This window comes from Eurosta solidaginis, chromosome 4 (assembly GCF_040869045.1).
Source record: "Eurosta solidaginis isolate ZX-2024a chromosome 4, ASM4086904v1, whole genome shotgun sequence".
In the NCBI taxonomy this organism is placed as follows: domain Eukaryota; kingdom Metazoa; phylum Arthropoda; class Insecta; order Diptera; family Tephritidae; genus Eurosta; species Eurosta solidaginis.
Genome location: NC_090322.1, coordinates 252673413 through 252688407, shown reverse-complemented (window position 1 = coordinate 252688407; position 14995 = coordinate 252673413). Strand labels below are relative to the sequence as shown.

The window sequence follows — 14995 nt, the reverse complement described above, 5'->3', positions numbered from 1 at the left end:
CAGGATGCAAAAATGGCTCAATTTCAGGCAAAAGTCGATGATTCAAAAATTGGTATGGAGCAGTTGCAACTAAATTGCCCAGCAGTATCAGCGAGTAATCCAAAGGTAAAACACCATCCTTTGACGGTTCTGTTCCGTTCCAGGTATTTAAGCTTCAATTTGAGAAGACGTCCGCAGTTAACAACTGGAATGCGAAAGACAAAGTTGCTGCACTGTTCATGGCATTGAAAGGGCCTGCAGCTGCGATCTTACAGAACATTCCAGAGGGCAAACGGAACTGTTATAAAGCATTGATGGGTGCTCTAGAGAGGTGCCACGGAACCGAGCATAGGAGACAGATATACCAAATGGAGTTACTGAACCCCTTCCACAGGGCTGGTGAAACATTGCAAGAGTTAGCTAGTAGAAAAGCATAAACTACAAATATATCCACTTAGACAGCTTATGATTTCGAGGGTGGATTCTGGGCCGAACAGTTACTCCCTAACGTTGCAAGGTGTTTCTATGGCGATTCGCATGTTCTCTTGTGGGCTATATAGCTCGGCAGCGTAGCGCCACAAAAACATCCGTCCGAAAGTGTTCGGACCTACACCTAGAGCTTCTAGAAAAGTGACGTCGACAAAAGTATGAATTCGAAGTCGCAGTCCTATAGGTTCAGTGCTGGCCCACGGTGTGAGTTAGAGGAGACGCAGTAGCGACTGGTGGTCTGGATTTTTTCGGCAGATGCAGCAGTACCAATCCCTGGGACCGCGGTTAGGTTTGAAGCCTCTATGGAGTAAGTGAACTAAGAGCAGTTCCTCCGTAAGGAGCTACTCGTGAAATATTTTGAACGATCCACTAGAATTTGCGAAGCGTTACGTTAAAATGTCAGCCATTGGTCCTGTCAAAAACCCCGAATCACTCCAGTATATAGTACCGGTTGCCGTTGAAGGTCTAAAATGGCCAAAACGTCGATTTCTTTAAATACATACATATAAGCAAAATCTTTCCTAAATATAATTTTTTTAAATAATATTTTGTTGCCTCGCATAGATTTCATTGCAATTTGATCATTCTGCACTTAACATGAAGCCGATCCAATTTGCTAAAGCTGGATGAACTTAAATCGAGCTGAGACTGTTCATGATGGGACCTAGGGTAAAATCCTGGTGTTCCAGCGTATTGTGCTGCAGAGAATAATTCTTCGTTCATATTTGAATTATTTTATATACACATCTATTAATCACTCTAGGATATTGAGCAGATGACTGGCTTTTCCCGCTTTCGGTATGAATACTACTCGAGCCGTTCTCCAACATTGCGGGACGTGGTTCAGTTTTATGCAACCCTCAAAGATTGTTCTAAGCCATTCTGTAATCGTTCCACCGGCCATCTGCAACATTGCAGGGAATATCCCATCTGGCCCTGCGATTTGAGCATGGCAAAACTTTTTATTGCCATTCAATTTTGGTATTTGTCACCAATCCTGGTACCTCTCGCTTCGTATAAGGATTGAAGATGTGGTTACATAACTTATCGGCATCGTCATGGGAATCTTCACTACTGTGTGACAATTCCCAGACGTCCTTTTTTATCAGTCCCTGGCCTGCATCTCCCTGAGAAAGTACTTTCCTCAGTCTCACTCTTTCGCTGGAGTATTATTTGTCGGCAGAGAGATGCTTTCAAGAAACCCGCTTTTAATTGTTGATTTCCTCAACAGATCTCTGTATTCGTCCCAGTAATTCTCGCTCTCCGCAACTTTTGCCAGCTTAAAAATATCTTTTACCTACCCTCTAAGAAGACTCAATTCCTTACTCCATCATGGAGGCTTTGCTTTCCCCTTGAATCTTTTCAGAGGACAAGCTCTGTTGCACGCAGCTGTCAACGCCTTTTATAAGAATTTATTGCACTCCTCTTTAGGCTGCCCCAGTTTTCCTGATACACATTTCTGAAATTTGTACCAGTCCGGTGCCCTACGGTTTCTAAAGGTTTCCTCCTTCACTACCCTATTTAGGGAGATTCTGAAGTTGATATATGCATGATCTGAAAAGGATGACTTTGTCAAAAACCGTCCATTTATTCCCCGATATATCCTACTCAGAACTCAATTTAATATAAATCACATCGCTGTTGGTCACCTGTAAACTACTCTGTAGTATACAACAAAAAAGAGGATCATCGGTTCTGAAGTTAGATAGCAAACACGAGTATAGGCGTTTCCTTACCATGACTGCAACTCTAACCCTGCTTTCCGTCTTTGCGTAACAAACTCTGAATCCACAAACTTTCCTGTGTTGTAGTTTTATCTGTACGACTCGCAGCTCCATTGAGCTGTTTGTCTCTCTCCAAATTATCCGGCCTTCAGCTCACCTAATGCATGTTTCCTTTTTTTCAGAGTGTGGAGCTCAGTTTCTCCCTCCCCTACTCGAAGCGTCTTTGGCAGACTCGCAACTTCATTGAGCAGTTTGTCCACTTCCAACATCTTTGCCTATACCCTTGTCTGTTTCTGCTACTTCCAAGTCCTCGAGGGTCTTTACTACCTCTCCCGCTTTTAACATATTGTGGTATTTCTTACGGTTCTCACCACCATTGATTTGCTTGCGCACCTCTGCCACTGCGCCTTTGACCCCGTCAGCAATCAATGGCGGATACAGGGGGGGGGGGGGGGGGGGGGATCGCCCCATCGCGCCCCCCCGACCTACCTGAATAAATATTGGGCGTGCTTAATTTGCCAGAAATTGAAATGCATTTTTTAGATTTCCGTAAAATTGAGATTGTATGAAATATTTCTTATCTTCTTTTGTCTGCTTGTCTAGCGAAAAAAGGTAAATAATAAATAAGTGAGTTTTGCTTTTTCTGCTTATTGCCGCAGATATGCCATGGTTTGTGAATAAAATAGTTGAATCATGGTGACCTTGCAAAACATAAACAAATTCTTCATATCACCAACCAACTTCATTTTTTTTTATAAAAGTTCCGGAACACACCTAATATGTCGTTTCATTTATGCAATATCAGAGCCACTGATGACCTGATACGAAACTTTTATTCTCTCTCAATTCGTTTCCAGGAATGGGGCTCGAAATCAGCTGTCTGTTCATTCAATTGTAAACAAAAGTTCATTCGTTGTAAACAAAAGTTCATTCGTTTCCAAGAATGGGGTCTGAAGTCAAATTATGCATCTCTTTTTTTCCTTTTTTGATTGCTGCAATAGATATAGATTCAAAATAACTCCACTTAGTTAAAGCCACAAGTGAAACTCTCTTATCAGAAAGAACTAGCTTCTACCTTTGAGCTGTATAAAATCATTTCTTGATTGTTTTTTGTTCGAATTCTTTCAATTAGTTGAGCTAATTTGAGTGCTTAAAGATAAATTCGATACGTTTATTTGTAATTATGCCAAAATGGTGTTCTGAAGTTAATCATTAATTTATATTACTGACTTCCGTGGCAAAAATGGATTTTGAGCTTTCGGCCATGATCTCCCCCCCCTCATCTGGAGACCTGTATCCGCCCCTGTCTGCAATCTAGTAGTGCCACAGTCAGGGAGTAAGCTGGTGTCTTCTTAACTATAAATATACATTTGTGTCTTTGTTTCTCAAGCCATTATTGCCTTCCTCTTCTTGTATGGCAGCTTTTGAGGTACATGGCTTTTCAGTACTTATATTTCCCTCTTTGCTCTGCTTGGCAGATTTTAGGGTTTGGTTCCGGTCATTCCGGCTAGTTCGCCTCCTGGTTCTGGGACTGCCTCTTAAAAGCAGGGTTGTCAGATTCAGCCGATCGCTATCTCTTGCCTCTCGGGGCTTCTTCGTCTTCGATACGGTTACAAATTTTAGGGTTGCTCGCAGAAAAGTTTTCGTCAGGGAAGTGTCATCGAATTATTCCACTGTCTCACGGACCACTCCACTGGGCCAAAGCGCTGCATAGTTATTAATTCTGCCCGATATTTTGAAAGGGTTCTCTTAAGCTCCCTATTTTGTAGTTCTTTATCCGGGCTAGTAGACCGCTCCTTTACCGAGAGCACTGACTGCACAATTTCATCGCCATTCACGTGCGAATCATCGCTGAGAGCGATTTCCTCTTCCCCGGGTTGCGATGCCACAATTTAGACAATTAACACAACTAAAATAAATTTACCACATTAAAAAAAATTTGAAAAAGCCGCATTGATATAATCGGGTCAAACACCCTAATGAACATATGTATATATTCATGCGGACTTTGTCGCTTTCATAAATGACTTCAACGTGAACTTGCATATTTTGTTCGTTCAACGTCAGGCACTCATTATCGATGTACATTCGAATTAACGTCAAATACTTAGTTATTGTATCAACCTTTGTAAGCTTATGTTAAATATTTTAATATCTATAGACTTGATTGATTTTGATACCAGCAGCGAACGAATCTCCCATTTCTTAAAGAGACGTTTTGTCAGTCTCACGAAGGCTTCACACATTCCAGTTACTTACCCTAAAATCATAGTCCTCCAAGCGTTGCAGTTGTCTTCATCGAAAAAGGTGGTTTAATTGGAGAATTCTACATATTTTTCATTGTAAATTGTTTCCACTGTTATTAGCGAGCACTTGCTTCAAAGCAGGCAGTCGATGTAACCTCACCTTTGGAGTACAGACACTGCTCTTTCCGGGGTTGTTTCAAAGTCCATGTTGCTCACGGTGCGCTGACTGCGCGAACAAGGAGGCGAAAATCTAAAGGCGCAGGACTTCCAGATTAAGGAAAAACTAAATTGGAAAGGTTTAAACAGGGCTAATTTTTGGCTATCAACAGCAAACACTTATGTAGATGCAAGCAACCGGAAGTCATAGCGAATGAGCAGGAAGCGCATCCAATATAATGGAATTCTGTAGTACCGTTTTCACACAGAAACTTAATCGAATCACAATTCTATTTAATGCAATAATTAAGTTTCCCTTTTCACACAGGGCCGTTTGCTTCATTAAGCGAACATCTGTCAGCAGCCTCAAACAAATATTTCGTTTTTACAAAAAATAGTTAAAATGGATTGCAGCCGTTTCCTTCTTAACTATAAATATTATAGCCGTGTTTTTTTACACGCGTATACGTTTACGTTTGCACGTAAAAAAAACGCTTATCCTCGCTTAGATAATGCTTAGGAGACCCATCTAGCGGCAGTGGTTAAATAACTAGCTACAGAACAGGGTGTACCTAAAATCGGAGACACAAACCTCTGGTGTTTTGGCCATATAGCTGAATCGGTTGCGATGAATAGTGGATAAACACAATTTTTAGAGGTGAAACATAGAATTAGTGTTGAGGTGAAACATAGACACATATTTCAATTCATCTGAGTATAATGCGTATTGAAATTTAGTAGAACAAATTTTATGCGCAGCAATTTCAGAGGTGTATTTAAAGTTTGGCGCTTAGCAGTCCATATAAAGTTTAAGCGTAAACGTCTATAGATGTAAAAAAAAAAAACACGGCTAATGAAAATAAAATGCATGCGCAACTACCCATAGATGTTCCACCTAACCAAATAGTTAGTTATTTTCGAAAAAGCCGTATTGTCTTTTGCAGCAAATGCAGCGAAAATTAAATTTTGTATTTTTTCGTATTTTTCTATTTTTCGTAAATTATTGAAATTTTTGTATTTTTTGTGTTTTTCTATTTTTCGTAAATTATTGAAAATAATTTACTTTTGATTGTCATTTGTTACATTGACAATAAAATTCGAAGCACCAAGCAAAACCGACTGGATTTTTCACTCGATTAGGCATTCAATAAAGCAATGATGAGATAATTAAGAATTTGTATATTGTATGTAAGATTGAGTTCAATTAGGGATTTAATGTAGAAATCATGACTAATTATTTCATTAAACCTCTGTGTGAAATTGGCATAAGATAACCATCTATACTTATTGGATCACTAAAAAAACTAGTTAGCTTGTTTCAGTTATCGAATTAGGGAAAATATCTCAAACTCTTTCTGAAAAGCTGTTCTTCTTAAAAAATGTCAAGATTGAACTAGAACACCAAAGACCAAATCGTGCTAGGTAGACTTTAAATCGATTCGAATTTTTTAGTAAAAGCCGTAGCAATTTATTTTTACACAACCCTGATGATTATTTTTAATATATCTTTTGAGTTATCGTAACGTTACACACAGTTTAGAAGAAAAAGTAAGAGCAGAACTAGAGAACGGTTAAACACATTTAGAGCTTGTCAACGTATCTATCTAAAACATCTCTACCAACTTTCTGCATATTCACTAAAAAAGGCACTGCTTTCTTAATTTCTTACATCTAGAATCCTTTGGATGGCGATAAATCCTTCAAACAAAATTGTACACTTAAATAACAATTAGATTTTTTTAATTTAATGTTCACTTTGTCGTCGACAAACTCAAACTGACCGTAAGTTACAGTCAATGTAGCTTATGTGGCTTCTAAACGCAAAAATAAAATGTGTTTCCTTCCTTATTTCCATATATTTCATATATTAAAATTTTAAGCTAACAAAACAAGTAAAGGTGTCTAAGTTCGGGTGTAACCGAACATTATATACTCAGCGTGAGATTCAATTGTACATTTCATTTCAGATAAATTACTTTTCTACATAACACGTGGCACCGTTTAAAAAAAAAAATATCTCCCAATTTCCTCTTACAAAAAAACTTGGTAAGTGAAATATCATTGATTCAAAACTATTTTTTGCTACGTTATAGCTTATTATTCTAGTATACGAGCCTATAAAACTTGTTTTATATCTAAGTTGCCGTGGTCTTCAACCGATCCCGTCCATTTTTACTAGAAATATTTTCGGCTATAAGGAGAATATGCCACACCCATTTTCAAAAATTTTAGTGTTTTCCAATTTAATGTTATAATTCAATTTAGAAAGTAAAATTCTATTGATACAAAGCTATTTCTCGCTAAGATATAGCTTATTATTTTCGTCTAAGACCCTATCAAAAATCTTTCATATAAAAGTGGGCGTGGTCTTTAACGATCTTGTCCATTTTTCTTAGAAATATTTCCTGCTATAGGGAAAATCTGTGTACCCAATTTTATTACGATCCGTTAATTTTTCTTCGAGTTATGGCTCCCGGAACATAGAAAATTGCTTAGTCATAAAAGGGGCGGTGCCACGCCCATTTTTTAAATTTGAACTTTTTCCTATTTACTGTTATTAATCCACTTGGGAAATGAAATACCATTGATATAAAGCTCTTTTTTGCAAAGATATAGCTTATTTTATTCGTCCATGACCCTTTTAAAAATCTGTTACATAAAAGTGGGCGTGGTCTTTAACCGATTTCGTTAATTTTTCTTCAAATCATTCCTTATAGTAAAGGCAACCTCTCTGCCGAATTTTGTTACGATGGGTTTAACGATTTTCGATTTATGATTAATAATATTTGTAAAATTGATTTTACCATAAGTGCCACGCCCATCTTAAAAAATTTTTCCAAATTTTTATCAAGAGTCTCAATATCAGTCCACATGTCAAATTTCAACATTCTAGGTGTATTATTTACAAAATTATCAGGTTTTTTGTGTTTTCAATAATATATATATTTAAAAAGTGGGCGTGGTTATCATCCGATTTCGCTCATTTTCAACACCAATCTATTGTGGGTCCAGATAAGCTAGTGTACCAAATTTGGTGAAGATATCTCAATATTTACTCAAGCTATCGTGCTAACGGACGGACGGACGGACATGGCTCAATCAAATTTTTTTTCGGTACTGATGATATATGGAAGTCTATATCTATCTCGATTCCTTTATACCTGTACAACCAACCGTTATCTAATCAAAGTTAATATACTCTGTGTGCAAAGCACGCTGAGTATAAAAACATCGGAATAGAGAGAGAATACATATGTATGTACTTGTGTGGTTTTAACTCCTCTGCAGTATGTGTGTATTAAGACACTAATATCTTTGCCAATCCCTGGATTTCGTATTTGAAAATGAAAATCCCTGCTTCCCTTGATTTTTCGGGATTATCCAGAGACTGGTACCCATGGTTCAACAATATGGTTGGCTCATCTCTACAGCTTCAGATTCTCAAAATCTGCATGTTGGCGTTAGGCGAATGGAATGGAGAAAAAACATAAAACGCCAAATTAGATGGATTTACTAAAAAAAATAGCTTGAAGTGATGTGAAACTATTTTTTAATAAAAAATTAACCAGGAAATAATTTACAGGAAATAATTGTCAATGTGTTGGATATATTTTGCTTGCGTTTGCCATCTTCTTTTTACAATCCCCATACCAGTGAAATGAAAAAAAAAATCAGGTGATGAGAAGAGCCAACCATATAATTGAGCCGTTTGGTACCTTTGAATTTCGATTCAAAAATAAATATGTAACGTACACACACCTAAATTTATTACAGCATCTAAAGTACCATCTGATAGGCTAGATCTTAACTTGCTACCCATATAACTGGCAGTTGAGAAACATCTTTCAGACTCCATATTAGTAGGGATTGTTGACAGCATCCCTGAAAGGAAGTCAGTAACTAGTGATGCCAACTTTTGGTTCGGAGCCAGAGCTAAAGTGCCAAATCACTATTAGCTGAAGTTATAAATTCGACAGTTTGGGTTTTTATATTCCATATTTACCATATAGTTGAGAAATAGGCTACATGCAAATAACTGCTACCGGTTCGGAACCATCTGAATAGTACCAAAAAGAGCGCTAGGTCTAAACTTTATTTTTTTTACTAGCTCGGTACTTTCCAGATACGGAAAACGAGGCTCGATGGTGTCCTCGGAATTCCCGGGATTCGATGCCTTAGTATGTATTAGAGGTTTACGCCGGCCACTTAATCGGCGGCGGTGGCGTAGGCTCGTTCAAAAAAGGGAGAAATACCTAAAATGCTCACACTTTTGAAGCGTAGTTTCACCGAAGAAGATGTTCTGGGCTAACTCTAATACCACGTCGGCACGATTTCTTTAAATCATTTGTGGCTACATGCTGGTTACGCACAAAGGCGATTTACGGTTGCTATCAATTATCTACTAATAGTCATGACTCTCGTGGCACAGTTTTAAGGATTAGCATCAATGCTGGCTTATTGTTGATCTCGCCAAAGGGCGCCTTCAGCAATCCCGACCACCAGTCGGTGCCACGCATCCTGGCCCTTACACCATATGCCAGCACAGAAGCCATAGGACTGCGACTTCGAACTCATACCTTCGTCGACGTTACTTTCCTAGAAGCTCTAGGTGTAGCTCCGAAGACTTTTTGACGGATGATTTTGTGCTTATGCTTCCAATCTACACCAAAAACGCCTTGAAATGTTAGGGAGTAACTATTCGGCCAAGGATGCCGCCCTGTTGTTGTTGTTGTATTAACGATAAAGACACTCCCCGAAGGCTTTGGGGAATGTTATCCATGTTGATGGTCTTTTGTCGGATATAGATCCGGTATGCTCCGGTAACAAAGGACCATTGAGGTACTGGCCCGACCATCTCGGGAACCGCCCTCGAAATCATAAGCAGTCTAAGTGGATATCATTGCGTAACACATGGGGGAAAATCGTGTAATCCTTGGTGCATCTACATAATTTAAACTTTACAAGGACCGTGGATAAAAGTTTTAAAATGTAGACCAAAATTTGCAGACGTTTGTCTTCGAAACATTGACTTCAATAGTCTTCGTCCTTACGATATGTGTAAGAGCTCGTTAAGGGTTACCGTCTTCAACTTTCAGACTAGTTCGACTATCCACTGCGTTAGGGTAGTAGAACACTCGGTCATTTGTTCCACTGTCTTGGGAAAACTTTTGCTTCACCACTTTGAGTGTTCCTGCGAAGGATAAAGCCTAACCTGGTTAAAATATGTGCCTACGTATTCACATTTGTAACAGGGGCCGTAACGTGTAGGTGATATTCAAACACGATTGATAGGCTATATCCAATGTTATTCCCTCCAAGGGACTAGTTGGGGATAGGACCGCCAACTTTAGGAAATGTCAAACCGGGAGAATTGGGTGTTGAATGATGAAATATGTAAATCAAAATTAAGATTTCAGACGCTATTTTATAGTTCAGCAAATAAAGTGATTTTTCAAACCCTTCTCATACGTGTTGAAGATATATGCAACTTAAGTATGAGCTGAGAATCTTTTCAAATGAGAATTTAAACCACTGGAGGCTACTAAAGGATATAAAATTCGGCACCTTTTTCGGGTAACTTGCTTTTGACAATTTGAAAATATGCTCGACTTGGGACACTTTATTTAAATTCATTGTACTTTATTAATTTTTTGAAAAAATTATGCGAAGTGAGCAGTTAAATTTATAATATAATTTTTCTTTAAGTGCTTTGTTTTAATAACTTGGTGAATTCGGTGATGCGAAATCCGTGTTGGCATTGAAAGCGCCTGTTTTCTCAAATAACTTTTGAACGGTTAGAAAGTGTTAAATTTCGCAATAGGATTTTTATAACTAGCACTGATGCGCATCCCTTGATACCCCTTTCGCCCATATCGGACCAATTTTCGAGATGAACAATAAATAGCCTGGACAGTCATAAAAGAGTAAAAAATATAGCAACGCGCCGATATTTTTGGCATTCGGTGGCGGCGTACGAAAAACGTCGCAAATCAGCGGCATCGGCGGCGGCGTTTATCGGTTGCGTATATCTCTAGTATGTATATACGACAGCTACGAAATTGTGCTCTCCTATAATGCCTTAAGTCCTAGAGTTCGAAATAAGAATAATGAACTATTCTGACATTATATCATATCATACACCTTACTTCCTTCCACAATTTAACTTGTGTTGTTTTATAAAATTTGTTCGCCTTTTTTTAAAATAAATAAAAATTCAGCATAACAATAAAGTCACTAAATTAAAATTTATTAATTGTAGACCACCGAGCTCGATTTCAAGAGTAAAATACTACTAAACTACAGCTACTTTATTTTATTTCATCTTATCTTAGATTACTCAACTTACCTTGTTTTATTTTAAATGTTTATTTTATATTATTTTATTATATGCTATTTTATTTATTTCGAAAACTTAAGACATGGATGTTAAGATTGCTTATATCCTTCGATTATTTTAATTATAAATTATCAAATACGCTACTCCCGGAAACACACATTTTTCGAAACTAATCAGATAATCTTTTCTTTGCTGGTTTTTGTAACTTGACGAGAAACTGACCTACTTAGGCGTCAAATATCAAATCCGTATGTTTTTTGTTTGTCTCTTTACTGATTATTATTTCTGTTCATTTATTGTAAAGTTAAACAAGTAAGGATGGCTAAGTTCGGGTGTAACCGAACATTAAATACTCAGCTGGCAAATTACAGCTTGCAAAATTTTTAAATTACCTTTATTTAAAAGTGGGCAGTGCCACGCTCATTGTCCAAAATTTTACTAACTTTCTATTCTGCGTCATAATATCAATCCACCTGCCAAGTTTCAGCGTTTTATCCGTCTTTGGTAATGAATTATCGCACTTTTTCGGTTTTTCGAAATTTTCGATATCGAAAAAGCGACCTGAGAACTTACATACCAAATTTCATTAAGATACCTCAAAATTTACTCAAGTTATCGTGTTTACGGACAGACGGATGCACGAACGGACGGACATGGCTAAATGAATTTCTTTTTTCGCCCAGATAATTTTGATATATAGAAGTATATATCTATCTCGATTAGTTTATGCCGTTACGGAGTACCGTTATGCGAACAAAATTAATATACTCTGTGAGCTCTGCTCAGCTGAGTATAAAAAGTTCAAACATGGATTCTGAGATCGATTTTTTACTTAAACTCTCAAAGGTACTGCATCTGGAAACATCATTTTTAATCCTTACCTTGTAATGAGATAATGATGAGCTATGAACTTGATCGTCGAACAAAGTTTTCTGTTCGGTAAATGGTTCATAATTAAAAAAAAAAAAAATATGTGCTTATCCACACTATGTTTCACTTTTATTTAGTAATAATCTAAAACTATGGCGCATAGTGATAGTCAAAATAAAATAGGTTTTAAATTTAGTTGCAGCTTTTTTGACAGATAGGTCTTAGGAAATAATGTCAAACCTAAATTTAAAATCTATTTTATTTTCACTATGACTATGCGCCTATATATGTGTACAAAGTTGTATATACATGCATACACACAAACACTATACATAACAGAAATGCTTTGATTTTCTTTCATTTGTAATATTCTGTTGATATCAATTAAAAGAAAATCTTCGATTAAAAATTCATCAATATTTTCCCATAGGTCCGAAAGAACAAATTGTAAGTGGAATATTTTATTCATCTGGGTTATTATTCCAAAAGTATAATATATCAAGCTTTTTGATTTTATCTCTTAGTTGTCTATTTTTAGACTTGGCCTCATTCTACCCAATTTCCTTTAAAATTCCATAAATTTCCTCATTGGTATTGCATTTAAACGAGATGCATAATGCCAAGTAGTAAAAAAACAAACAAAATTTTTTTTAATATTTCAATCCAAAATGTAAGCAAAGAAACGCTACCAAAGGAATGAAAGCGGAAACGCGATCCATTGTTATCTCATGGTGGATATTGTAATAAGTAAAAAAAAACGAATTAGCTGAAAGCCTAGGTCCAGCGTTTTTACAGAATTGAATTTATTGAAGAAATGCATTTTTTTTATACAAAATTCTTAACTTACATATACATAATTACATTAATGCTTACATACAAAAAAGTACATGATTTCATAATAAACAATTGTTTGTCAGCATATTATTGTTGTGCCCTACATATTGTCAATATCATCCGCACATATGTGACTAATCGATATATGGGACGGGTTGGCAAATGTGAACGAACTCCTGTTGATTTCAAGTGGTTATCTGGGTCAGTAAAATATGAACGTTTGTGTGTATGTATATTTGTATTGTTAAATGTATTCGAAGTGAGGTGCATTCCATGCAACACTACACCACCGGCCTGTCAAGAGTGAACGTATATAATTTGGCGCTTAATTATTTACGGTCACTCTAGTGTCATTGATATAAGTGTATCGTGTTGTTCATATATGTAATACTTCTATATCGCTACTACTGAACTGTGCAGCCTGTCAAACATTACAGTACAGATATACAACGAGAGAAGGAGACAAAATCTCAAGGCTGTCGTTCAATTTTTGTAAAAAAAGGGGCTTAAATTTATGTATATTTCAACAAGCCGTCTTGCTTCTATCAATATTGTACATTAGGCTATTTCATTCTCCAGATGAAAAAGTAAGCTTTTGTTTTCCATTAGTATAATAAAATGTTTATTATTTTAAGAACTCCGCAGAATAGCATTACCGATTTGGGCTGAGTGTGCAGATATACGTATGTAAATGAGCCCTTAGCCTCGTTTGTTTTTTCAAACGAAAAAAAGCACGGACGAAAAAGAGTATGTTAGAAAAAAATTTACAAATTTGATATTATTTCAACAGCAATAGCAGCCAGCTCAGTACCTACTCATATTTTGTTTACTTCATCAAAAATTTACTTCATTAGAAAACTCAAAATAAGTATAATTTTGAAAACGTTTATATATCGTTTGTTCAAGCTAATTCACTTTATATTATTTTTAAAAACGTCTAAAGAAATGCTTGTTGGGATGCATGTGTAAGTATATTTTTAGACATGTATATTTGAATTGTTTTCATTTCAAAAATATGAATTCTTCGCCTCGTTTTTTTCTTTACTATTTATGTAAATAATGTACTTTGTATGGCTGCAGCCTATGCTTAAATAATAAATACATCAAGCCTTGTATTGTATTTGTTGGCCTTTTCATTGTTTAATCGACTAAACTGAGATTTTATAAAAATTAGTATGTAGAAGTTGGGTAAAGGGGATAGTGACCCGTTGAACCCCTTTAATACTTTTTTTACACACGCTACTACAATTCACTTACACTAACAAAAGCCCCCATTACTGATACTTAGCATAGACTTGACTTGACTTGGCGTAAACTTGGCAACTTAGCCACGATTATACTCCACTTGGCGCATAAAATCTGGCATCATAATCAGCGTTGAAATTTATTTTTAAATAAATGTCAATTTGTATGACAAAATGTCAAAATGAAATGGAAACAAACAAATGGCATCTCAAAATGTAAACGTCACTTAGAACTTACATAGAAAATCAAAATTCAACAGACTTCTAAGTCAAGTTAAGTTTTGAGTAATCAGTAACATGCAATGCTCATTTAACAGAACTGTAAGTGACAGTTCGTAAGCCAAGTCAAGTCTATGCTAAGTATCAGTAATGGAGCCTAAAGCCCGCGAATGCGCAGAACATAAATTTGCACAGTTTCAGGAAATAATGATTGACAGAAAATTTGCACATTAGGAAGATAGGAAGGTATTGATATAGAAGTGTTATATATATGGCGTTGTTTCATTTTACGTTTAATGACTCAGTCAACTTACTTTGTGTTACCAAATTTCATATTCTTTTTTGTCTTTCACATTCAATTGGAATTTATGTCATAGTGGTAACTTGATGCTATGTATGTATATGTTTATTAAGTCTATGATCGAAAAGAATCTTACAGACTAGATACAAATGAATAGAAAGTTATAAAAACTATATAGTCAAACTTATATATGTAATTACCGTGTAAATAATAAAAAAGAAAAAAGATAACAATGAGTTGAATAAATAATAAAAATAAATTACAGCCACAAATCCAGCGAAGACTTGAACGTACTTCTCGACAAAGAGAAATCAAGAAGGAAACTCCCTGATAGTCTATTAAATTCGGTAAGTGCGCGGAAAATCGGGTCAAACATGCAATAGTTAGCTCTACTGACACGCAAGTAAAAGGGCAAGAAAGTACGAAGACACCTATTAGGTACATTAAAATTAACTTTAGCTAGAAGAGCTGAACAATCAAAAGAGCCAGTGATGAGATCATAAACAAACATTAGTAGATGCGCAGCTCTCCGGATTTCAAGAGACTGGAGATTGATAAGTATGCATCGCGAGTAATAGGATGGGGTTGGATCGTCA

General features: G+C 36.3%; 2 protein-coding genes across 4 annotated transcripts in view; one reads left to right on the top strand and one right to left on the bottom strand.

The window, feature by feature from the left end:
* Window positions 1-6397, bottom strand: part of LOC137251326 (putative fatty acyl-CoA reductase CG5065) — a 30916-nt gene extending 24519 nt beyond the window's left edge. For 2 of the 3 annotated variants that reach the window (XM_067785694.1, XM_067785695.1), the window contains exon 1: window positions 6264-6397. The gene's annotated coding sequence lies outside the window, so the exon portion shown is untranslated. Of the gene's footprint in view, window positions 1-4451; window positions 4587-6263 lie in introns of those variants that run through there. The other variant, XM_067785697.1, reaches the window with a different exon arrangement.
* A 7905-nt stretch (window positions 6398-14302) lies between these two features.
* LOC137251330 (modifier of mdg4) overlaps window positions 14303-14995 on the top strand; it is a 60022-nt gene continuing 59329 nt past the window's right edge. Inside the window, exon 1 of the mRNA XM_067785717.1 lies at window positions 14303-14477. Coding sequence (XP_067641818.1) covers window positions 14370-14477 — 108 coding nt within the window. The 5' untranslated portion in view covers window positions 14303-14369. The remainder of the gene's footprint in view (window positions 14478-14995) is intronic.